The sequence below is a fragment of the Misgurnus anguillicaudatus genome, chromosome 11, assembly GCF_027580225.2.
Source record: "Misgurnus anguillicaudatus chromosome 11, ASM2758022v2, whole genome shotgun sequence".
NCBI classification, from domain to species: domain Eukaryota; kingdom Metazoa; phylum Chordata; class Actinopteri; order Cypriniformes; family Cobitidae; genus Misgurnus; species Misgurnus anguillicaudatus.
Genome location: NC_073347.2, coordinates 33342787 through 33370450, shown reverse-complemented (window position 1 = coordinate 33370450; position 27664 = coordinate 33342787). Strand labels below are relative to the sequence as shown.

Genomic DNA, 27664 nt, shown 5'->3' with positions numbered 1-27664 from the left:
TAATTGTAGTTTCTTCGAAACTCTTCTCTATTTTAAATGCAGATGATTCGGTCACTGTCGTAATGGAGCCGCAGCCGTCCGCAGATGAGGAAGGTAAGTATTATTGAGCTAATGATAATGCACCTGTCCTTACATCTTAAAGCAACCTGAGATCGTTTGCTGGACTTCCAGTATGGTCATGGTAGTTTTTAGGTTTAATTGGTCAGCCCAAATACATATTATGTGAAATAAGCTATTGTTTATATTAATCCATTATCCAAAGCGACTAGTTCTTTCAGTATGCATTGTATGTGATGCCACTCAGAAATGAACCCAATGCTTTATGCATACACAGTTCACTAGGGTTTAAGGTAAAGTTAATCTTTGTGTATTTGTGTGTTTGTTTTAGACATCATCGCTCAGTATCCCACACTGTGGACAGAACAGGTTCGAAGTCGACAAAACAGGACCAAAACACAATGTGAGTTACCAACAAACATCTGTTAGTGTTTTACAACACAAAATGTTAAGAAGAATGATTTGAGATACTGTAGGGTGATTTTGGTATTTAGGAAAAGACAGAAAATCATAACATGTTAACTATTCTCATGTATTGTATTAAAACAAACTTAGACTTTGACATCATGTCTAATCTTGGTCCATTTCCAGCACATTTTCTCTGTTTAACTTACCAGTAGAGTGAATTTGACAGTATAAGAAAAGAATATGGTAGTGGCTTATGAGCAAAATGCTTTTGTTTAGAGTTCGTTTATTCAGAGATCAGGAATTGTTACAGATTTAATTTTAGCATTAACTTTATCTGAAGTGTGTCTTCTGAAAGTCAGAACGAAATGAGAAAGACACAAATGAGACGGCTGTTGACAATTAATTTGCAGTTCTTCCAAAATGGGGGGAAATGGCGGTACATAAACTTTTATTTCAATTTAAGTCTAAAATGTGATCCTGGACCACAAAACCAGTCATAAGGGTCTATTTTTGTAATTGAGATTTATACATCATCTTAATAAGCTTTCCGTTGATGAATGGTTTGTTAGGATAAGACAATGTTTGGCTGAGATACAACTATTTGTAAATCTGCGTGTGCAAAAAAATCTAAATATTGAGAAAATCACCTTTAAAGTTGTTTAAATGACATCATTACACTGCAAATAATGACTTTCTTACTTAGATATTTGTACTAAAAACAAAACAATAATACAAAACATTCTTAAGTGAATATGCATTTTCTTAATGACATAAGATAAAGCTTAGTTTTTAGATTTTTTTTTAATTTAAGTGAATTTGTGCTCAAAACAAGCAAAAAATTCATCTGCCAACGGGGTAAGAAAGTTTTACCGAGCCCCTACACTGCAAAAATTGTTTTCCAGAAAAAATTCTTCAGTATTTTTGTCTTGTTTTCAGTAAAAATATCTAAAAATTCTTAAATGAAGATGCTTTTTCTTGATGAGCAAAACGACCCAAGAAAATGGGTCTGGTTTTTGGAGCAGAGATATCACATTTAAGTGATTTTGTGTAAAAAACAAGCAAAACAATCTGCCAATGGGGTAAGCAAAAAAATTCTTGAACATTCTTGAAAAAGCATCTTAATTTAAGAATTTTTAGATATTTTTATTGAAAACAAGACAAAAATACTAAAATCATTTTTGCAGTGTAGTTTCATGTGCTCATGTAAATCTTTATGTGCAGATTTTTTTTAAGTTAAGTTTCACGTGCGCGGATGAAACTATCACATGCGCACGTGAAACTTTCGATAGTTTCACGTGCGTACGCAAAGTGTTACGTGAGCACGCGATAGTTGCACGTGTGCACGCGAAACTAAACTTTATTTAATTTTTGCTTCATGTCCCCTTAGGGGCTCCGTAAAGTTTTTCTTGAATTGTTAAAAAAAACTTTTTTTACTTGTTTGAAGCACAAATTTGCTTACATTTTGTATTTTTGGTCAAAAACTAGACTTATTTTCTAAGTTTATTTTGACAATGCATCTTGATTTGAGAATTTTTAGATATTTGTATTGAAAACAAGACAAAAATACTAAGAATTTTTTTTCTTGAAAATAATTTTTCCAGTGTGGTTTCATGTGCTCATGTGAAACTTTCATGTGCAGATTTTTCTTTAAGTTCAGTTTCACGTGCGCGGATGAAACTATCGCATGCGCACATGAAAGCAAAAGTTTCACTTGCACACGCGATAGTTTCACGTGCGTACGCGAAAGTTTCTAGTGAGCACGCAAAACTAAACGTGGTAGTTTCACGTGCGCATGCAAAAGTGTTACGTGAGCACGCGATAGTTGCACGTGTGCACGCGAAACTAAACTTTATTTAATGTTTTGCTTCATGTCCCCTTAGGGGCTCCGTAAAGTTTTTCTTGAATTGTTAAAAAAACTCTTTTTTGTTTGAAGCACAAATTCGCTTACATTTTGTATTTTTGGTCTAAAACTAGAATTTTTTAAGTAAAGTTTATTTTGACAATGTATATTGATTTAAGAATTTTTAGATATTTGTACTGAAAACATACTAATATGAAAGTTATTTTTTGCAGTGTAGCAACACCTATTGCTAATGATAAATATATTTTTTATATATTTACGATAGAAAATTTACAAAATATCTTAATGGAACATGATTTTTTTAATATCCTAATGATTTTCTGTCATAAAAAATCTATAATTTTGACCCATACAATGTGTTGTTGGCTAATGCCACGAATATCCTCGTGAGACTATGATTTTGTGAGCACATAACAATGGTTATGTATTTATCACAGGCATTAACGTGTGTTGATGGTTGTGTACAAAGAGCACAATGCTTGTGTCAATATAAAATAAATAGTCGAAACAATTTGAATCATTAATTCAGTATTTACAAATGCTTTGCATTACACTGTCTTTCGCACCTGCACCACAACTGTAGGTCTCACTTGCATAGAGTCACATTGTAATTTAGGACGTTTCTTTTGTGACTATGTACTTTTGTGAAAGTGAGTTCGCTGCACTGACTAGCATGAAGAATAATTACAAACGTAGTGTGGAAAAAGACTCAAACTCTTTAATAAAACCAAGGTTATGCGAGTCACTAGATGAGATTATGAGATTTGGAGCATCAACGAAAATGACCTCATTCAGTCAATATTAAAGATGTCAAGTTTATATTTTCACAGAATGGTTTTTACATTATGTTTGATGAGTTTATGTAGAAAACAGTAAATCGCAAAAAATGACTTTAGCTGGGTTTTCACACAAATGTGTTTATACTTAGAGATTGCCTGACATGTTGATCCAATGAAGGAATCAGCCACGATGTTGATAAAATTCATCTGGGCTGAACTGCACATCACAATCCAGTAATTCTGATGACATTATAGAGTTTATTTCTTTATTAGCTTAATTTTGCGTGTGTGACAATAATTCGATTGTAAATGTCTCCTGATTTATAACTATTTAAAACGTCAAACCAGCACAGTGAAGGCTGATGGTTTTGATTATGTGTGATTCTTTGGGGACTTTTTTTCATAGGCCTTATTCAGCCTGTCGCCATGTTGATTCCAAAACGAGGCTGTGAGGGATGGACGTCCAGAGCCTGCGCTTTAAACCTTTTGTTTTGTACTAGGATGCAAATTTTACAAAATTTCACAGGACAAATAACTTTAGAAATCATGGATTGTTAAAATCATGGATTGTTAGCCAGGAGGGTTTTTCTCCTAGGATTTTTTTCAACCCTTGGGAGTCAGCCGACATTGGCTTAACTTAGCAGCCTCTTCTATACGTTACAATATTACTATGCTTGCTAGTACTGTTTAATCTTTGCCGATTTATTCTGCTGCTTATGTTGCACATCAATTTTTCTGTGCTTTCTCCTGCATCTATTAATGTGAAGCTGCTTTGAAACAATTAACAATTGTGAAAAGCGCTATTTAAATAAAATTGAATTGATTTGAATTAAAATATGAAGAGACATATGACATAATTTTGAGATAAGAGCAGTGCAATTTGTACATAAAACCTGTTTTGTTATTAGCCTCTTGGCTAAACTGCAAATATAAATATTTTTAAATAAAATTTCAAATATATTTCAAAATATACAAAGAAAATGGCTAAAAATATATGTGCTAAAATGTGTTTACAAAATTTTATTTTTCACTAATATATTTTTTGGCCACTTTTTAATTTTTTTGATATATATTTTAAAAATAAATATATTTTAAAGGATTTATATTCACGTCGCATTGGAAGAAAAACTTTACAAACCTGCAAACATAACAGGTTTGAAAGGGTTTAAATTAAATATATTTACAACTGCAAAAATAAATGTACAATTTGATATTTTATAGATTAACATTTTATAGAAACTTATATATTTTGGCCAGGAAAAATATATTTTTGCCATATGGGTTGTAAAATTAGAAATGTATTTATTGCCCCTGAAATACATTTTGAAATATATGTTAATATATGAAGTTAAAACTAAATATATTTATTAAATTCAAAAATATATTTAATTAAGCTTTACTTTCTACAAAATGTATTTAGTATATATTTCACACATATTTTTGGCCAGAGAAATGTATTTTTTGCCATATGGGAATCATTAATTTTTCTTTAAATCACTAATATAGTCCTACAAGGCATGATACGTCATATCTTCAATTCGTACAGATTGGTACAAAAAATGCAAGGCATGAATACGTTAAAAAAATTTACTCCGTTAAGTTTTTTAAGCACAATGATCGGAATCAACAGAAGCAGTATCCGTTTATAACTAAATACATTTGTACACAACTTTTGTGGTTTTACCTCTAACAATACTTGCACAAGAAACTATCAAGTAAATAGCTTGTTATCAAGCCAATCACTTGTTATGAAGTCAATGTTGAACTCTTAAAAAAACATAATGGAAAAAAATTAACACTCTTATGATCTATACAAACTGGAGATGTATACATAGTTGTTGTTATTAAACATTGTATTGTTGCACATTGGTGTTTTAAAGAAAAGTAAACATGGTTTTTATCAGTCAAAGTAGCTATAATCCCTTTATCACAGAGATGTTGAGAAAAACGTGTTATCCTATAACGCTTTTCTTTGTAATGTATTTTATAAACTTGCGTACGGTAATCGTGCTTGCATTTGATCAAGCTTGCTGTAGCCTGAGATGATGGCTTCCTGATGTACAGCTCGAGGTTTTGCGCTCCATGTGTTTGGGCTATTGATCATTGCATATATTTGAAGTTTGTGTGCGCAGGAATCAAAGTATGCAAGGAGACAGCACAGTTTTCCCAATACGAATGGGAGAATCAGTTACACCTGTTAAAAGCATTGTTGCTATTACAGTGCTTTTATATTTACGTATAAATGTTGGCAGAAGCTTTTATACAGAGTGATACCATTATCATTTACACAAGCACCTCCTAATAACATTATTCTGTTTACCAACTGCTTACAGTTGGTGCTTATGTAACATTCATTAAAATAGTGCTGATCTTTGTAAATCAGGCACCAAGGCAACACCTTCTTATGCTGTATTGCAAGTAACTTATAAAATAAAATGCAGGTTTGTGCAGTGAACACTGTGTGCAATAGTATCACAGCTGTGTTTAATTTATCCGCATTCAAAAACGCATCTTAAAGGGGACATATCATGAAAATCTGATTTTTTCTGTGTTTATATGCAATTATTAAGTCCCCAGTGCTTCAGTCAACCTAAAAAATGTGAAAAAATGGTTACCAAATGGTTTTGGTAAACGATCCTCTGCAAGCATGTGAAAAAATAGATCATTGAAATTCGGCTCCCCTTGTGATGTCAGAAGGGGATAATACCGCCCCTTAATCTGCACTATCCAACCACGGCACTGCCATTTAGGGGCTTATTTATAAAGGAGACACCCAAAAACGGCACATTTTTGCTCAACGTGGCAACTTTAACATGCTATAATAAAATATCTATATGGTATTTTGAGCTAGAACTTCGCATACGTACTCTGGGGACACCAAAGATTTATTTGACATCTTAAAAAAGTCTTGTTAAATGTCCCATTTCATACCAGGGGTAAACAGAGAACTCTTAAACATTAGTCATCTTCTTAACATTGACAATTGACACTAACATCATGTCTCCTTAATATTTCACTCATTCTCTCTGTTTTATTTTACCCCAGCGACCTCATGTGACCAAGAACAGCTGACGGCACAGGAAGAAGCAAGACAGCATAAAAACGAAGCTGTGTTCGTGCCAGATTGCGCACACGGCGGCCTCTACAAACCAGTACAGTGTCATCCCTCGACTGGATACTGCTGGTGTGTGCTGGTGGACACTGGGCGGCCCATACCTGGAACATCTACAAGGTGACAATGCGTGACAACAGTTTACTCAATTTCCTACACGCTTACCATACGTAACGCATTTCTTCCGTTTCAGCTGGACCTTATTGCGTAAAAATCTATGGCATAATCCAACAATTTGAGGTCAATTTTTTTTGCTGCCAGCACAAACAGATCTTATTTCAGTCTCTTAAACGTAGCTTTTTCTAAATACTTCTGGCGCCTTGAAGAAACAAATCCCACCATTTTTAGTTGCCAAAATACAACTTAGGCAGTTCTTTTTTGTATTGAAAGGGAAAACCCACCACTTGCCTTTTAAAATGGTTCAGTAGGTGCCAGTACATCTAATATACACCCGGGGCCCCATTATTCCCTTTACTGTGGGGTACAAAATTGAGCTTTGCCGTCCCTCAGGGGCCCAAGCTTGGCCCTATCTGATATGGTCTCGTTTAACATAGGTCGTTCGGAAAGGTAGCAAGACCACTTAGTCAAAAAGAGAGGTACCTATAATGTCTAAATATAGCATCAAGTTATTCATCTGCTACCAGGATCCTCTATGTGTTGAATGAGTTGGTCGCACCACCACGCTGATCAAGTCTGATCAGGCCATCACTGTTGGATATCAAACATCTGTTCATGTGGTTGAGCGTGTTAGTCTGGGGTTCGAGACACAGGCTCAGTGGAAATGGCAAATGATGCAGGGACACCTTTAATGAATCACAGGAGTGCTATGGAGTGTTGCTGTGGATTGCTGACCATCACCGAATGTAGTATTGAGTTAACAAAGAGCCAGGCAGTTTGCCAGACAGCGCATTAGAGCATGCTTGGAAGTGCTGCCTTCCCATCAGCCCTCTCTCTCTCTCTCTCTCTCGTCATATTGACTGAGGCACATTTACTCTCTTAAGCTTTCCTCTAGATGCCTTCGTTAAATACTGAAGGATAAATATTTCAACAAGGAATATTCCACTTTCATGAAAAAATTCAGATATTTACTCAGGGTTTCCCACAGCACATTACAGTTCAGGCGGCCCGCCTAAGCTTGGAAACCCTTCCGCCTTAACTAGGTCGTCCAAAAAAAAATTTGCTGCACAAAAGGCCGTCAGGTGCATCTCGGACAATAGCACATACGCGTTTCACACCGCGAGCGGGGACACGCGCCACACGGCCGATATGAGGAAGACGTGGTCCGGACCGTCACTGTCTGGAGGATAACTAGCCAGTTGATAAAATATCTCGAAGAATAGCTCGGACGTGCTTCACACCGCGAGCGTGCATGCACGCCACACGGCCGAAATGAGACGTGGTCCGTCATGTCTGGAGGATAGCCATTTGATAAAACTCGTGTCCGTGAGAACTGTAAGTGGACTTATGTTTTGGGTTTATTTAAGCCTGTTATTGTATTCGTCTATAGTTCTTGCAAATTTAAAGTAAGTTAACTGGTGATTTTTGTTGTTTGAGCAACCTGCTAGCTAGGTTTTACGTGCCTGTTGATTAAATATAATTGTTAAGCGCTCTTGCTCACTTTATTTATTTGCATTATTTACATGCTACATTAGTTACACTCCTTTAAGATAATGTAATTAATAGTGGGAAATAATCAGTTTTTAACATTTTTGCGCCATCTAACATCATTTGCCAGACGTTCTACAACATCTGCTTTAGTTTGTGTTTATTAACCCTTTAGTTTCACTTCATCACGCAGCTATTCCCATTTAAACATTTAATTCATTAATAATCTAGTACAGTGGTTCCCAAACTTTTTCAGCGTGCGGCCCCACTTGTGTACGGTGCATTCCTTTGCGGCCCTCCGAAGAAAATTTGAAGTTTTATTTTAATAAAAAAACATTAAATTATACAAAAAAGTAGTACTTTTGGTTAGTAGCCTTATTTTTTTAGGTTTAATTACAAAGAATACATGATAAATTTATGTATTTCATAAAATGTCATAAAACTGGGGCCCCCCTGCACCATCTCGCTGCCCCCAGTTTGAAAAACCACTGATCTAGTATGTGTTCATTTTCGGTAATAGTTTTTTTCAAAATTAAGTTTTTTTTTTGAGTGTTTTAAAAAAAATATTTTAATTTTCATCATGACGCATACGCCCCGCCCATTTGATTGCCACGCTCTCTGCCCCGCCCACTCGCCCAACCCTACCATCTTAACTAACAAATTTTCTGAGGGAAACCCTGATGTCTATGTCTTCATTTTTGTTTAGTCGAGAAGAAAATACCAGGATTTTTCTCCATATAGCTAGTGGACTTCATTGGACCTAAAATTGCATTTTTAATGCAGCTTCAAAGGGCTCTAAACGATCTCAACTGAGGCATAAGGGTCTTATCTGGCAATACGATCATCATTTTCGCCCAAAAATAAAATAAATATGTACTTTTAAATAAAACCTTCTCGTCTTGCACTAGCCGTGTGATGCGCGACCTTACGTATTACGTAATCATGTCGAAAGGTCACGCATGACGTATACAAAACTAACGCTTCAGTGTTTACCGGGGTGGAAAAAGAGGAACATTCTGACATTGTTGATTTTCACAAAAGTTTAAAAAAAAATGCCTTTCATGGAAATTTTCCTCTAAAAATATTTAAAAATACAAATATATCAAATGAAAGAACAGACCCTCTGCTTTCAAACAAACAATAAACAAATGGGAAAAAAACGTTTCATCATGTCTATATTTTTTCTGCTTATAGACTCTTAAATATGTTTTTTTAGCAAAAAGCTGAAATAATAGCATTTTTGTGAAGGAATTTTGATAGGAACTAGATTCAAAACGATTATCAAAACATCTAGTAGATAATCATGGTATTACAGATCAATGTAAAAATTTATCAGGAACACTTTTTATGCAAATGTTTTCTCTAAATTGACAAAATAACTCGTCAATGGTGGGAAAGAGTTAAACTGATCCGCAAGTGAGCGTTTCACATATGTAACACGTGACTTTTCAACATGATTACGTAATATGTAAGGTCATGCTGCCATGTCACATGGCTAGTGCAAGATGAGTTATGGTTTTAAAGTAAATTTTTGGCGAAAATGCGGTGAGGAAATTATCAGGATTTTTTATGAAAGTGGAGTATTCCTTTAATTAATTAGCTCATATTTTCCCATTTTGCAATGACATTTAAAAATAAAGGTGCTACAAAACAGTGATGCCATAGAAGAACCATTTTTGTCAAAAGTATTTAAAATAATAATTTCTTTCTTAGCTTCAATAAAAAATATATAATTCAATTAAATTCAATTTTATTTATATAGCGCTTTTCACAATAGTTTATTGTTTCAAAGCAGCTTTACATTAATAGAAGCCGTAAAAAGCACAGAAAAACGACAGATAGCACAATATAATACACGATAGCATAAGCAGCTAAATTTGCTGCGGCTATGAATCAACATTATAAGCGAGCGTATTACTAATGTAACGTATAGAAGAGGATGCTAAGTTTAAGCTCAAGAAGGCTGCCTCCCCGGGTTAAAAAAACCCCTAGGAGAAAAAAAACCCTGGACTTTTTAGCCGGGGAAATAAAAAAAGTCCTAGGAGGAAAAAACCCTTGGGAGATATATATATATACACACATGTAAACAGATAACAATATTTTTTTGTGAAGCCATACAGACAAAAATGGTTCTTCTATGGCAGTTTCATTTTTGAGAGTATTGGCATAAGGCGATGGCCCTGCACACTACTAAGGGTCTTGTATCACATTGAAGGGGCTTATTTTGCAATAACAATCGGCTGGTCATACATCATCCTGCTTATTACACGGCTATTTATTTACCTCATAAGTAAAGTAAGGAACATTAAATATTGATTTGAAATATTTTATTTTCTCATTTTAAACGAATGCAGACCTTCCGCAGGGAAAACTCGTTTACTTTCGGTTTTAGGATACGACAAGACGTTCAGATGTCACAAACACGCTATTTGGTTTAATAATTTGTAAATATTATGTCATATGTTCTTTTTGTGTAATATTAAACTGTACCTGTCAAAATGATTGTGAACATCCATGTCGCACAGGTATATTTTTCTAATCATTAGTGTATTTCTTATAGCTGTTTAACTTATGAATAAAGAAACGCATAAAAGGAAAATGCTTTGTATTCTCTCTCGTTTTCACTATAGATATGAACAACCAAAATGTGATGGGAATGCCAGAGCCCATCCCATCAAATCGAAAGACCATTACAGAGGCAGACACCTGCAGGGTAAGCTTCTCTTTATTTAAATTGAATCAACTTGTACCGTGAACATACATTGTAACTTAAAGTCAAGTGTTCACTGAACTGTTTCTTGAATATTGCGACCCGTTTCCTTCAAAACCCAAAACTGCATCCGTCTCAAATGACTTTTTACGTAACCATTTGCTTAGACTTCTGATGTCTGTAACATGAAACAGTCGCAGAGATTAATGTCTGTTCTGCATATCCTTCCAAAGGATCTCAATGTTAAAAACAAGTCACTGGAGTTTATTAACAAGATCCATGATCATTTCAGTCTGATACTAATGGTGCGTTCACACCAGACGTGAATGAAGTGTTAAGCTCGAGTGATTTACATGTTAAGTCAACGCAAAGACGCGATAGACATCCTGTGGCACGAATGATGCGATTCGCGCAAAACGACACAGCGAGAATTGAGCATGTAGGGGCGTTTGAACCGTGTAGCGCGTGATTCACACGAATTGCACGAGTTGAAAAATCTGAACTTTGACGGATATTTGCACTGCGTTAACCAATCAGGAGCTTGCTCTAGTAGTGACGTGATTACGATGTAGAAATACAAAGCAACAGAGGACAAAATCATCATTGCTGTATGTGGAAACCTGGAGCTGTACGACACATCTTCGTACTTTTATAGAAACAGAAATAAAAAGGATCTTGCTTGAAAGAAAGTGAGTGAGGAGGCCGTACAATCTGGTAAGTTGTAAAAGACGCTCTTTACTCAATTTTAGCATATATATTGAGACTACAAGCTAGCTAAAGACCGGTAAATTGAGCGTATACATGTCTTAATTTCACGTACGAATGATGCCAAATTGAAGTGCAAACAAAGCTAGTTAACTCAAAATGTTCAAGCGACCAACTACGCGTGAATAACGAGATTTTCTGCTTTATTCGTGTCCGGTGTGAACACACAGTAACAGATTGTTTTGTGAATCTGACACAATGTAGTCCAGGCTTTACAAAGAGGCTATAAAAAAATTGTAAACTATTTCAGATCGAACACATACTTTAGCAAATCATAACCTGGTATAAAACACTGCGTCTCATTTAACATGAAGAGGGTGTTTACCTTAAAGTCTTAAAGGCACAGCAGCAGAAAAACAAACCATTACAGCCACCATCCCTAAGGCAGAAAATGTAGTATGCATATCGGATCCAAGTGTGTATTTGTATGTGTGTCTTTATGTGTCTGCATGTGAACTCAAGCATGGACAGGTATGTGTGTGTGTGCATCTACAGTCCAAAACCATCACAAGGTTTCCCACGACCCCACTGTCTACACAGACAACAGATGTTAACAGATCATCTCACTGTGGAAAAGGGAGGTAGAGAAGATAGATTACGATAGATAGCACGAGCCAAGGCGGATGACAGGGAGAGATGAGTGTGGAGGAGTGGCCATGATGAAAAACAGGAGAAAAGCAGAAAGACAACAGAAGTCACGACTTCCTTTTCCAACACGAGGAAAGTTGCTTGATATTTTTCAGCTTTATGTTTATATTATTTTTGGAATATACAAATTTGCCATAGCATTGCATTGTGATCGTAACTTTCAAACATGGTAAGGAGCGTCACGTTTCCGGCTGACGTCAGAGGTATTCAGGCCAATCACAACGTACAGATTAACTGGCCATCAGGAACACAGAGCTTTTCAAATCCGTGCGTTTCAGGAAGAGTGAAATCTTGTTGAGAGTGTGGAAAATAATGTGTTTTTTTAACCATAAACCACGCGAACACTTTGTATTATACCAGATACAAAAAATAACGTAGTTTTTTAGCAAAATGAAATAGGTGCACTTTCAGGGCCATTCACATTATAAAAATAATATAACCATAAAAATATAGGTTTTAAAAATCGTTTAATATTAAAGAGAAAAGCGGAGTTCACACCACAACTATAACCGTAAAGATACAATGAACAATATTGTTTCACTTTTTGGGCAAATTTTGATGAACGATAAACTATTGACATTGACAGAAATTGTACGCATATTTGAAACTGACAAACAACAATGTGGAGAAGCTCATTATTACCTCGGGTATCCAGTGCGAATAGCACGTGTTTTCGCGGAAATTGGGCCGCACAATTTGCGGCATTCACAACGCTCCGCACGAGTTACCCTTTATTCGTGTCTTTGAATTGACTTTGTATGTAATCTGTTCGCGCAAATCCTTGAATTCGCATTCGGTATGTACCCCCAGTAAGTGATTTGCGAGAGTAGAAAGTTAACGTACAATGTTAGTTTTGTCTTGGCTTGCTTAAAGTTCAGAAAACTTTACAACTATTACGAGTGTGATGTCCAAGAGACTCGCGGTAGATTCAGAATACCATGGCAGTCGAAATTCATATCCAAAATCATGACTCTTTTTACAGTTTGTCTTAAAACATCAGAGAAATGCTTTTTTGCCTTTGTTTGGTCAACTGTGAAGTAAACCTGACCAGTCCTTTCCTAATAGGATTATCTACGTACTTTAATTAAGATTAAGTAGTGACACAGGCTTTTTGAAACAGCAGGTGGTGTGAGAATGTCTGTCTGTGTGTGGGTTTGTGACCAATTGCTTCAAGTGCAAGACAGTGTCACAAGATTTTTTAAGCATTACTTAAAATGTTTCTCATCTCACCATATCCACAGGTACAGAGTCATCATATACAATAAATCCGTGAGGTAGCATTTAAAAAAAGGTGAAAGCAGCTCTTTGCGCCTTCTAACGTCTCATAATTAGTCCTCATTATGTCCAAGAGACTCAATATTAACCTTTTACATTCAATCCTTTAATCTTTCATATTTAAAAACGTTTTTGTGCTGCTGCGCATTCATGTACTATGTGATAAGCAAACCCGCGTTGTCCTCCCGTTTACAGGCACATATTACTAATGCGCTCTTTAAATAACAAAAAACATATTGCGCCATTGACTTTTGACTTTAGAGCAGGTTTTTGTTGGTCAATGGCGTAGTCTATTTTAGTTGCCTCAAAAAAGCAACGCACCAACAATGCACCTAAACACACCTCGCTTTTTAGACCAGAACGCCCATGGGCGCAAAAGGGGCGCAAATGCATTTGCTATTTAAACAACGTGGCGCTAAACGTGAAAATTATAATTGCGCAGGGTGGAAACTAGCGAAAGACACTTGTGTCACGTATTGCGCTGCATTGCGCCGGGTGTAAGATAGAGCCCTTAATATCCCTTAATAAGAGTCTTAATATAATTTAAACGGATTAGTTACAAAAATATCACCCTCTTACAGTTGTCATGAAGGGTAAAATTAGCTACAGTATATAGTTAAGATGTAAAGTTAAGACGTTTTAACATGGGGGTCTATGGGATTGACTCCCTTTTGGAGTGTGTCTCTAGTGGCCAGTCGATGAATTGCAGTATAAGTCACTTCCGTGTTGGATTCACGAAAGAGACTGGAAGTTTGCCCTTTGGTTGGGGCATAGAAAATATAATTAATTTAGTATACAAAGAATCAGTGTTGGGGGTAACGCACGTAATAATATTACTTTTCTAAAGTAACGAGTAAAGTAACGCATTACTTTATAAATGTACACATTAATATTTGAGTTACTTTTTAAAAAAAGTAATGCGAGTTCTTTTTCAGTTTAATTAATACAATTTTAAAATAAAATAATGTACTGAATTACACTGAACATATTAACACAGAATTACGCACTATGTGAACAGTTTGAGTCAGAAACGGAGATGGTTTGTGATCATAAAAACACCTGCAAAGAGATCAATCATCAGCCAAGTAAGAAAAAGTAACGCAAAAGTAACTTAAAAGTACTGTAAGCATTACTTTCCATGGAAAGTAAATAAGTAACGCAATTAGTTACTTTTTTGGGGAGTAACTTGATATTGTAATGCATTACTTTTAAAAGTAACTTTCCCCAACACTGCAAACAATGCACCTTGATTAAAGCTGCAAACTATAACTTTTTGTTTAAAAATAAACAGAAATTTGTTATTGAGTAAGTACTGTATGCCTCTTTATACAGGGCTCCAGACTGCAACCAAATGGTGGCATTTTGCCACCAAAATTTGAGATTTTGCCACTGAATTTTACATCCAGTTGCACATGTGCGACCAGTAAATTTTACCTTTTTTTGTGATGTGACATTGAATTTGAAACAGCACATTGTACTTTCTGCATCTATTATCAAATTATTTATTAGTAATACGGTGGAAATTAGTAGAAATGTGATTATTTGGTTAGCATGTTAATTAACGGTGTGTGCCCCTACATTTTCTGGTTGCGGCCCTAAAATTTTCAGTTGGGGGCCACTGTGCTCCTAGTGAAGAAAGTTAGTCTGGAGCCCTGTTATATCTTACCCTGATTCACAATTATAAGCTTATAATAATGATAATAATTAAAGCTGTGAGGTCAGATTTGCAAAAAAGGGCAATTTGATGTGATTAGACTTAATCCTATGTACGTAAAGTAACCTAACCTGCAACTTTACGTTTCAAACAGAGATAGTGATAGAGAGGCAAAAGTTAAAAATTGCAGCTTTCAGGCCACACCATGTTTAAAAAAAAACTAAGCTATACTTTGAAGACAAATTTGTCATTACAAAACTTTCCTTCCCCAAAGATTATAAAAAATGTTTTATTACAAGCGATTACAAAATAGTTTTTACTACAAAATGCAAAATGTTTTCTTTAGGGTTATAGTTTAGATTATAGTAATTATTATTGTGTTTATTGTGAGAGTTAAAATGTAAAGTCTGGTAGCAGCATGTGTTCAGGTGTGAGGAGTTGTCTGGTCATGGCTGGTTAATTGTGGTGTGTGGAGGACCGATAGGGGCCGAAGGCTGCTGGCATTTAGACATCCAAAGCCGAAACCACAGGAGTTTTTCTCAAGAAGTTTTTCTGAAACTTTCACAGCTGCGTTTCTACAATACTGAAATGTGATCAGATGGAGGGCATGAATCGGGGACACGCGGCCTTTGATGATTCCTCAGCTAACATTTTAATCAGGTTTAGGTTGACGGTAATTCACGCTTGCAATGTTCACACAGTCCAAGTGATGTATCTTTTTTCAGTTGAATACAAACAGATAATTTTATATTAAAATGCAATCATTTTATCTTCTTATATGGGGTCAACATGGCAAAGCTCCAAAAAGCACATACACCCTTCATTAAAGTAATCCAAAGGACTTCAGTGGGATAATAAGTGTATTTTAAAATAAAGCAACGTGTTTATAAGAGTAAACAATTAATATTTTGAGCTTATCTAGCAAGTGATAAGTTGCACATCCATGAAAACATACAGATTAACGTAGTTAATTCAAATATGGCCGCACATCGATAACTTTGTATTTCATTGGTCCTTTTGTGTCTCGAGACTAAACCTGCATAAGACAATTTTACACAAAAAGTAGAAATTATATTTGTTTCGGAACCTAAACGCAAAATAAGATACTCTTGAAAAATAAATAGATTGCTCTATGGAGGGTCTAGACTACCTAAACCTTGTTGTTTTTATAGAAGAATGCATGCAATCATATGAACAGGTGGGTTAGACATTTTATTGTGTCTGACTTTGGTAAAGAGCTGAAGCTCACGTAGATCTGTAGAAACGTGCTGCGTTGGACATCAACTCACGTGACTGTTTACCTGTTCACACACACACACACACACACACACACACACACACACACACACACACACACACACACACACACACCTGCTCACAGTCATCATCACAGTATGCTATTATCACCAGAGCATCTGTTACCTCTGGGCATGACTGTAAACAGCTCCATGCAAATCTTCTCACACACACACACACACAAACACACACTTTCTCTTCCGGTTAGATGAATCTTAGAAGAACGTTGTAGCTGTAAGAGTTTGCAAGACTCCCTTAACCTCTGTCTTCACTACTCCTGTGTATGTACCTATACATTTGAAGAGTTTGGTTTCAAAACGCGATAAAGCCATTTAAAAAAAATTATTGCCGAAATCACTATTGTATAAGGTCAGTATTAAAATGTAAATTCTTCATTTTGCGCAAATTCCGATATCCGCCGCGTTATTCTGTCCTCCTTCTCTGCAGAATGCAATAAATCTGCTTAACCAATCACAGCGCACCATTCCACGCATTGTAAACAATAATGGCAACACTTTGAATAAACACAGAATCCTAGTTTTTCCTCATTGTGTACTTTGTGATCAACAAACAAACAAAAACAAAATAATACTTTTGATGGTATTCATAAACCTGTGGTGGTTTTCTGTGGAGGGGAAGAAACATAAGCCATCAAAATCGAATAATTTACGTGAGAGGAACTCAGGCAAAGGAAAAATGTTGCTTGTTCTCACACGACAGCATCAAGCTTCTGTCATGCTAACACACTGACTCTAGCGGATCTTATGAAAAACTTTGCATTATTTTATTTGAAGTCAAGAAAACCGAGCAGGGACAAACATTTTACAGCTGATCGCTGTCAAACGTCCTAGGGATGCCAGCGAATGCACATTTGATTCAATAGATTTATAGCATTTTGGAAAAAAACTAGTCACGGATAAAAAAAAATTCAGTTTTTATAATAAATCTTTGAAAATCAAATTATGGATTTGAATGTTTAATGTTATTATAACCTAAAGATGCTATGTGAAAGTTTGTAATAGAAAATAGTGGTTTTCATCTTGTCACTTTCTCCCAAATTAGTCAAAATGGATTTATTGCGTTTTGGAACCAAACTCTTCATTTATAGTTCTAATCACCTTACCACTATGCTTATAATAATGATTTATAATTAAAGGCAGGGTTTCGGGGTTCGGAAACCCCTGGTGGTTCGCTAGAGAATAGTAGGGGTTTGTGAGTTAATGAATAAATTAAACAATTACAATTCAATAATAAAATGTAAATAATTTCTAAATAAAAAAATCTAAATACTAACAAATATATATATATATTAGGGCTGTCAATAGATTAAAAAAATTAATCTAGATTAATCGCATGATTTCATGAGTTAACTGCGATTAATCGCAAATTAATCGCACATTTTTATCCATTCTAAATTTACCCTAATTTAACACTTTTCAGGTTTTTAATGTTCTAATCATATATACATATATAGATGCTTTATGGAAATGTATGTTAACAACAGCCTGTTTACATTTTAACAGAATCACCAGCCATTGTTTTGTATATGAATTTCCCTTTCAGAAGGTTTTTCTTTCTCCATTTTTGTTTGCTGCTGCATCATTTGTGACCTGTGCTGGCAAGTTGAGTCGGAATGAGCAAATTTAAAAAAAAATAGTTGTTCATATTTTGACATTCTCTATTAAAACATAGAACAATGCATGATTTGTTGAAATATAACAAAATATGACAGAACTACACGTGTTTGAAGTTGAAAAAGTCAAATTACCACAAAAATGTCCACATCCATCCATTATATTACCACATCAATACCTTAAAATCACTGATAAAACTAATAGATTTAGCACACACAAAGCAAAAACATCATCAATGTATGTTCAACTTTTTTTACTTTTGTTTGATTGACATTGAGACAGACTGCTTAAAATCTAAGTGATCTAATATAATGTTACACATCAGATACTTTTACCCAACAGTTAACCAAACATTTACTTAATACATAACAGATTATAGATCCTACCTGCGTGAATTCTTATTAAAACAGATATTTGTAAAACTGTAATTTTGTGTAGATGTCTATATATCCGGGTCGCGCACTCGCGCGTCTGTGTGCACGCGCTTCAGATATCAGTCAGTCAGCGTGAGGGGATCGCTTTTGAGTCTTGTCGCTCTTAATAACTCTTTAACATTAATCAGGTACCGAACTTTATCTCTCTTAATGACTCTTTTAACATCAAGCAAGTCCTGCAGTCTATTTTATAAGTCATGCATAAAAGCGAAACCAAAATGAATTGAGACGCATTTTTGTATTAGATTAAGCATTAGGAGGACGGTAACGTTACACCTCTCAGACGTATAAATGATCATATCAGATGTCCAACGAGCATTTAGAGCATTGGATTTGGTAGACGATTTGCTTAATGTTCTTATTTCTATGAAAACCTTTTACTCATTTAGAGAGAGTCACATTTGTCTGCGTCTCTGTTCATTCAACTATGGGCTGGACCAAGGGTCAAACAGAAATTGCGCGTTGCGTTAATCTCCGTTAATAAAATTAGTGGCGTTAAAAGGAATTTGCGTTAACGCGTTATTAACGCGTTAATTTTGACAGCCCTAATATATATATATATATATATATATATATATATATATATATATATATATATATATATATATATATATATATATATATATATATATATATATATATATATATATATATATATATATATATATATATATATATATATATATATATATATATATATATATATATATATATATATATATATATATATATATAATTTGTTTAAAATGTATCCAATAAAAATCCAATATATCAGAAAACTGAGAACTCATGTAAACTGGACAGATACGTTTTATGTGGCACTAAAAATAATTGCTTTTTAAGTTAAACATGCAAATGTGCAAAATCTCGGGGGGTACTTCAAGTAAATAATTTAGGTCAAGGGGGTGCAGCTGACGAAAAAGTTTGAACGTTGGACGTTGACTTCACTCTGCGTAAAACACAAAATGCAGCAGCATGGGGTTAAAAAAACTTGGTTTTGCAAGTCAATTCAAAATACTAGTTTTGACCGAATAGTTGACATAACAAATAAAAACTAGTTGAAGCTGTTTATCCTAATTTTATAAGTTTTTTTTACACAGAAATTATGGAAAATACAAAGCAAAAACAAGAATTGGCCAGTGATCGTTTGTTTTTGGTTCATTCACACTGCCAATGATTTTCTGAAATCTGTGCATGCGTTCACTCACTTAAAGATCCCTTACAAGTAATTTTAACTTTTGAAATTTTTGAACAAATTTAAATTTTTCAAATGAAGTTTAGCTATTTCAACGTGTTTTATAAGTTACAGCAACTCATCACAAGTCATTTAAAATAGTAAAGTGAAATAATTGAGAAAGTCAATCTGATTAAACTAAAAATAAAATTGTCTCTACTATTTGCTCATGAGACTAATTGCTAATGTTCAGTGCAAAGATATTTAAAATCATAAATCAACATCATACATTTTTTCATGTCGTTTTATATTTTCATGTCATCTTTATAAATGTAACATATATTTTTTAGTGGCCATGAACATGTATTTTGCATAATTTATATTTTAAAATCACATTACATTAAACAAGTATTTGTTCGGTAGTTGTTTTTCTTCTTTTGATTTGTAATTTTGCAATTGTTTGGTTGGACTTGGATTACAATTCCCACACTGCAGGATTTTACCTGTGATCATAAACCCAGCTGGCACGGCTGGTTCTGTTTTTGATTGACAGCTGTCATTCCTCAGACAGGATAGAGGAGGTCTGATTTTTACAACAGGGCGGAAAAAAGACAACAAGCCGTGACATACTTTTACACTTGGTTAGTTTTAAAACAGTGAAACGTCTGTTTACTTTACATCTCCATGTTTATTGGGCCACCTATAGGGCTAACATTTACCACAGCGGTTCTCTTAAAAGTAGCCTGTAAATACCATGATATATAAATATGGTAATAATTTGTACCATGGTGTAAACACTATAAAACACAAAAATGTGCAATTGTAAAGCACTAATTCTTATAAAATTGCTTTATTTATGTGACTTAATGTAATTGATTGACAGGTTTAATTGATAAAAAAATGCAAAATGACTACAATTTTTTTTTTTACAATTTTAGTCAACAATGGTTTAAAACAGCCCAGCATTATTGCTTAATAAGTTATATTACAACCCAACGTGTTGGCTTCGTCCCTTTTCACCCAACGCTGGGTTATAATAACCCAGGATTTTTTTTATTGTGTAACAACGTATTAAAACAACATCTATGTACCATGGTATTGTCACAGTACTCTTATTGTCAGAACACATTGAAAACGTGTTAAAGAATTTAAAATAAGAAATTAAATGCAGCTTTATGCCATTCCAATAAGAGTGAACTGTTAACAAAATAAATAACATATAGTTTAATAATGAGAAGCAGAGCTGCGGTTACATGAGCTAATTCACTTACAACAGCTGTTTATAAAGTTTCATAGCTTTTTATACTGATAACTGCCTGAAGGTAAAAATCTCACATGAAAGCTTTGTTTTCCTTTAATCTTTCTCTCACATGATTTTATATAGCAGCTGCTTAATGTTAATAAACTCCAGGAAGAAACAAAAGATTTTCATTTTGCCGTCAAAAAAAAAGAAAAGAAAAATCCTTTTAATACTCACCCTGGTCTCGTTCCAAGTTTCCTTGAATTTCACTGTAACCCTTTACTGTAAATTAACTGTTAATTTCTAACGGTATTTTACTGTAAATGTATATCTGTGTACACAGCAAAAATGATGTGACGCAACAATGTGTTACTTTATTTGGTTAAAATACAATACTGTAAATGTGGTACTTCCACTGTTAAAATACAGTATGTTGCTGCAAGTTTTACATTATGTACAGAAATAATACTGTAAATAGTGTAATACTGAAAATAAGTGTCATTTTCAGACCATACACTTTATACAATATAACAGTTCAACATAAAGATCAGCAGTTTTGCAAGTGTTTTAGAAACAGCACCAATGTTTTTATCATGTAAGTCATGTAAGTGTATTTTTGTTGTAGGATGTCCTGGTGAAAAGAAGACGGAGTTTCTAACAAGCGTATTGGATGCATTGTCCACAGACATGGTGCATGCAGTGACTGACCCCGCCTCGGCTGCCAGGTACAAATTTAGATATTAAGCTTTTGTGCATTCAGTGAAAAATATTTACTCGGTTCATTCACTGACTGAGATTGTGATTCTCGTCCCCCATAGTCAACATTTAGATTTTCCTGAAAAAAGTTTAGAACAAGCTTCATTCATATCCATCAAACATTGTTTTAAATAATTATGAAAAAATATGCTATTGCATAAAATATGAAATGTTGCGCTCTTATGTGAATGATTAAGTGTGCAGAAATGCTAAAAATGAATTTAAAAGTAGTGCGTGATTGGCTGAAAATGTCGCATTTGTTCTCATTGTTCAGGATGTTGGAGCCAGACCCCAGTCATACTCTGGAAGAACGAGTTGTTCACTGGTATTTTAGCCAACTTGACAAAAACTCCAGCGGCGACATCGGGAAGAAAGAAATCAAACCCTTCAAACGTTTTCTGCGCAAGAAATCCAAACCCAAAAAGTGTGTGAAGAAGTTTGTGGAGTACTGTGACATAAGCAACGATAAGGCCTTGTCTTTACAGGAACTGATGGGTTGTCTGGGAGTTACTAAGGAAGAGGGTAAGTTAAACAGTAAGACAACTAACTAACCTATTTTTTTGCGATTATGCATAATTTCTAAAAAATAATAGCAAAAATTAAAAAAGAAATAAAATGATCTATATTCTGTCATGATACGGGGTAGACAACTTTGTGAACATGTTTGGCCTTATTTTACTAACGCACATGCACATCTAGTACGCACACTGCTATATAGGCTAGCAACCCTGCACCCCATAGTTAATCTCATGAACACACAATTCACGGTACAAACCCATATTTAACACAACACCCCGTTATCCGTTAACAGCATTCATTTAATTTAATTGTGTAATCTACCCGGCACATTTGACTCGAATGCGCAAATCGCGCTATAATAGAAACTTTTATTAGTCTTCAGACAGACCGTGAACACAAATAAGCACAGGACTGTTTAAAAACAGCTGTCTATCAGCGGTATGGAATCGAGTGGAAATTGTTATGGGTTTTAGACCCGCAGTCCGCCCATGCCTATAGATTTCCATCCCGACCCGTATCCACACCCCAAAAGTTAATATTATTCCACTCGCCCAAAATGTCCATCGGCGAAAAAAGGTACACAATGAAGGTTATATACATAACTTGATTTTTTACTTGAAAACTAATTTAATTTTAAGCATTTATGGTAGAAAAATCGATTGCAAATTCAGTCATTTTGATCGCAAAAATCACCCAAAAAGTCGTGAAATCCTGGTGGGGCTGATTTACTACTAGGGGTGTCGCGATTCTCTATATCCTCAATTAAATTACATTTTCGATTCTACAGGAAGGTCACACTCGATTCGATTCTCAGTTTTGACATTTTCTTTAAAGCACAAAAAAATGCTATGCCATTTTTAGACTAGACTTTTATATAAAATGTAATATCTGACTTGAACCCAGAGATGCCCTGCCATGTTAGTTGTGCTGCTAGTGGAAAAATATGGTAAACGCACATACCTGATAAACGATACTTCCTGTCAGATGAACATTCCTGTCAGTACTTTGCACCTTAAAAACACGTTTTATTACCGTCAGACGAGATTGTGAGACTATACCCCAATAAGTCATGTTTAAATGCTGTTTTCATAACTCTTAAGCAAGTAAAATAAGTTGTTGTGAAACTTAAACAGATATCAGTCTAGAGAAACGACCGGTCCTGGCACAGACGTTGTTCTGATGTGCACTCGCGTAGTGTCTCCTGCATCTGCCATGCTATCTTTTTATCTAAGTTAGAGGAGGTTGACTTGCAGCACTCAACATGAGTTTTTTTTCCTGCTTGGCAAGGCGACCTGACGTGACTTGGGGTCGTAGCAGCATCGACAATTACATTTTTTAACTCGAAGTTCGAAGTTGTGACTTAATTTCGATACTTCAATTTAAAAATTGAAATCGCGAAACCCTTATTTACTACACAGAGCCGCAGTTCACTGGCAAGCTATACAATATCGCATTCATTATCGCACGAGATTTGTCTGCGATTATGAATGCAATATTGCATAGCTTGTCAGTGAACTATGCGATATTGCCTAGCATGTCAGTGAACTACGATTTATCGTGCAGCCATTAAACCTCCGTCAGAGCTTTTCTTAGGTGTAGATGCTGACAGATGTGTTCCTACAGCTACAAAATCGTATAAACGTATATAACCTGTATGTACTGCAAGTTGTGATGACATTGTACAGTAGTAAAAGTGTGTGGTATTGCTGTCATGTAAACTGACCGTAAAATCTGGCATTGGGAATCTGCCCATAAAACTTTCTCATTGCTCTTTTTTTACTTAGGGGCAAAAACAGGTGAAGGCACAACCTCCAGCAAACTGGTAAGTTAATGTCTGAGCCTGTTAACATTCACAACATGCATTCCAGTCCATCTCTCTCTCTCTCTCTCTCTCTCTCTTTCAGCAATAAAATAAACCAAATGTGTGTAATCTGTTATAGCTCTTGGTTTTAAAATGGCAACAAAAAAATGTAAAAAGTTGTGGTTGCAAAATGTGTCATCAGTATTTCTGGTCAATTTTGCCCTTTTTCTGTTACAGAAAAGTGTATATCACATAAAATATGCTATTCATGTAATGGTATATTAATGTAAGTCATGTAATGTCTCATTTATTGTGGCACAAACATGCCCCCAAAATGAGATCCGTATGCATTATTATTAGTCCATATAAAATGACTTTCTTACTTTGTTGTCTTGTTTTCAGTAGAAATATCTAAAAATTCTTAAATTAAGATTCGACCTTAGAAAATAAGTGTAGTTTATAGACAAAAAATATAAAATTTAAGTGAATTTGTGCTTAAAACAAGCAAAAACATCTGCCAATGGGGTAAGCAATTTTTTCTTGAATTTTTCTTGAATTTAGTGTTTAAGAAAAATGTTCAAGATTTTTTTGCTTACCCCCATTGGCAGATTTTGTTTTTGCTTGTTTTATGCACAAAATCACTTGAATTTGATATTTTTGGTCTAAAAACTAGACTTATTTTCTTGGGTCGTTTTGCTGATCAAGAAAAAGCATCTTAATGTAAGAATTTTTAGATATTTTTTACTGAAAACAAGACAAAAATACTAAGAATTTTTTTTCTTGAAAATCATTTTTTGCAGTGCACTGCCAAAATTGACTTGCTTAATTAGTATTTTTGTCTTGTTTTTAGTAGAAATATCTAAACATTCTTAAATCAAGATGTATTTTCTTGATAAGCAAATGACATAAGAAAATAAGTCTAGTTTTAGTTTAAAAACAAGCAAAAATATCTGGCAATGGAATAAGACATTTTTTTCTTGAATTTACTTAATACAAGAAAAATTCCGTTAAAAAATGTCTTATTTCATTGGCAGATATTTTTGGTTGTTTTAAGCACAAATTTGCTTAAATTTGATATGTTTTGTCTAAAAACTAGACTTGTTTTCTTATGTCATTTGCTTATCAACAAAATACATCTTAATTTAAGAATTTTTTGATATTTCTACTAAAAACAAGGCAAAAATACTAAGTAAGAAAGTCATTTTTGCAGTGTAAAAGAATAGTTCACCCAAAAACGAAAGTTTTGTGATTATTTACTCACCCTCAAGTTGTTACAATCCTCTATGGATTTCTCTGTTTAGCTGAACACAAAGATATTTGTTATCAAGCAGAAAACAGGAGCACCATTGACTTCCATAGTAGAAAAGAAAAATACTAAATAATGGTCAAAAACTGTTTAATTACAAACATTGCTAAAAATATCTTCCTTTGTGTTTAGCAGAACAAATAATTTTGGGTGAACTGTCCCTTTAAGTAGCAAAAATGCGTAAATGTGAGTGCACCTAAAGATTGCATTTAAATCCCATTGTCCATTATCTGTCACTGTAACGTTCATATTGATGTGACTTGCAGAACCTGGCAAAGAAACAAGGCTAAAGTCGCCTCTGAGATCGCTCGCCCTCCTGTCCCGCTGACCCCGCCCCCACACCAAAACGACGACTGAAACCATAGTCTTTGCACTTTGTACTTTAAAACAATGTAAATTCACTTTGTAGAAAAAATATGGTATTTAAACAGACTGCTGAATATGTGAATGATGTAGTTATTAGATTTTTTTATGTCCTTACAACAACAGCAAAAATGAATAATAATAATAATTTAACACATACAATGTATGTGTCCTTTGTGCGTCTTAAATAAGTATGCTTTTCTAAGTTGTACAAGTTGTATGTTTGTCACAGTCATCCTTGTTGTTCTGTTACATTTTTTGTTTGTCTTTGCTAATATGTGGATAGTTTTTAATGCATCTAAACTGAATATTAGAAGCCTCGTCTTAGTTTTTACACCAAACACCAATATTGCCTGAGTTTGGACTTGCAGATTAGTCACGTCCACACGTGAAATGAAATACAGATAATGTTGAAACTGCTTCATGAGTAGAAATAAAGAAGTCTTTTATATAAATATACGTTTTTGTGTCTTTTATTCAAACAATTTTTTTACTATTTGTGCACGTGTGTGTGCACATCTACTTTATATGTTTAAACATACAGTTTTCCCATAATTTTCTTCAGTCCTGCATGATCCCTGCAGGCTGAAGCTCAACACCTTTTTTTTTCTCAATAACCTCAGATTGACCTCATTCCTTTCGCTCCATGTGTAATTTATGATTAGCAGATCTGGCACTGGATGTGCGAGATTAGACGGCGCTCGCTTGGCTTTTAACACTGCAGGGAACGTAAAGGAGGGGATTAGTTATTGACGCTTCAAAGATGACAAGTTAAGGACTTTAAACGGCATGCGCTACTACTCGAACCCTCCTTCAGAAGTCTACTGCTGCAAAATAGAGATAAGATAAGATGAGAGCAAGCGTCTCAACGTGTTAGTGGTTGTGCAGAAAGGCTCGGGAATTTCCGAATTATTCGCACATTAATAATATCTCGCCACAGTGTTGCTAGGGTGTTTTGGTTGGTTGCCAGGACATTACTTTGTGGTTGATAAGGTGTTCGAGTTGTTGTTTCTGAGTGGGTCTTCTGAGGTTTGATAAAGATGTATACAAAGATAACTTGTACCATAGATATATATACATCATAGATGCCTTATTTGACCATTTTTTGTCCATTTTTGAAAGGCCCACTTTATAGTTTTCAACATAACTCGCTGTTTTCCTAGACACCAAAACACTGCTGAGATTTCAATACGTTAATAAATTGTGAGAATTGTGAATTTTTTTAAAGATTTTTATAGATTAGTAACAATTCATTATTACAAGTGGTCCTTCCAGAAAAATGCGTAGGTTTTTTGTGATTGTTGCGGGCAAAAATCCTCGATTTTGCAGGACGTTTTCTTAAAAAATGCCATGGAATATGCGGGATATTTATGCAATTTTATGAAATGATTGGTAACACAATTTCACTTTAGTACAGTTACTTTCGCTTCAAATCCGCCTTATCCCGTCTCAGGTCATTCAGAAATGCCGCTTTGTTGGCAGAATCCATTAAGAGTCGAATCAAAAAAATGCTGATTTACAAGAAAACATGTCAGAATTGTATTTTCTCTTTTTTTTATTCTGGACTTTGTATGTATTTATGTTTGTGTGTGTATGTGTGTATCATGTCATGTGTTTCTCATTACTCCAGCACCTGCGTTAAACTTTAAATTCCCTTCCACTGCAGTCAATACAAAACTGATCTTCCAACAACAAACTAAGATGTGTAAACAAGTCGACACCTGGCACAACGAGTTTATTTTCCTATTCGAACGAAGACCTCATAAGGACAAAGTCAAGAGCTCAGCTGTCTCTGTCTTTCCAACATCATATTGGAATCTCCTGTCAACTTTATTTGAGTCTCTCATGTGCTTTTAGATGATAGTCAGATAGAGGCAGAAGTTGGTTTGTTCAAAAAGTATAAGATTACATATAAGAATGTAATATTCATTCAGTATCATGACATCTACATGGGTGATTCTCACGAAAACTTGGTTTTAAAAATGTCAAGCATGAAAATGTAAAAATTGCTTAAATTTACTTTTTTTCCCACCAGACATTGAAAAACAAAGTGTGGAGTAAATGGGAACATTAATTTAAAAACTTTTACTTATCATTTAACACTTTTTGTAACATAATTTAAAAAATTAGTCCTAAAAAATCTCATTACCGCAACAGTCAGAAAACATCAACACTGACATATTTTCAAAATGACATGACAAACCTGAAAGAACATAATTTGGAGATTCTGCACATGCATTTAAAATCAAAGTATTATGCTTCTATTA

General features: G+C 34.6%; 1 protein-coding gene across 3 annotated transcripts in view; it reads left to right on the top strand.

The window, feature by feature from the left end:
* Positions 1-25852, top strand: part of smoc2 (SPARC related modular calcium binding 2) — a 56998-nt gene extending 31146 nt beyond the window's left edge. For 2 of the 3 annotated variants that reach the window (XM_073873574.1, XM_055170126.2), the window contains exons 6-13: positions 10-93; positions 389-460; positions 6151-6337; positions 10453-10535; positions 21278-21377; positions 21683-21930; positions 23712-23749; positions 25301-25852. In XM_073873574.1, coding sequence (XP_073729675.1) covers positions 10-93; positions 389-460; positions 6151-6337; positions 10453-10535; positions 21278-21377; positions 21683-21930; positions 23712-23749; positions 25301-25324 — 836 coding nt within the window. In that variant the 3' untranslated portion in view covers positions 25325-25852. The remainder of the gene's footprint in view (positions 1-9; positions 94-388; positions 461-6150; positions 6338-10452; positions 10536-21277; positions 21378-21682; positions 21931-23711; positions 23750-25300) is intronic. The other variant, XM_055170127.2, reaches the window with a different exon arrangement.
* Positions 25853-27664: the final 1812 nt, after the last annotated feature.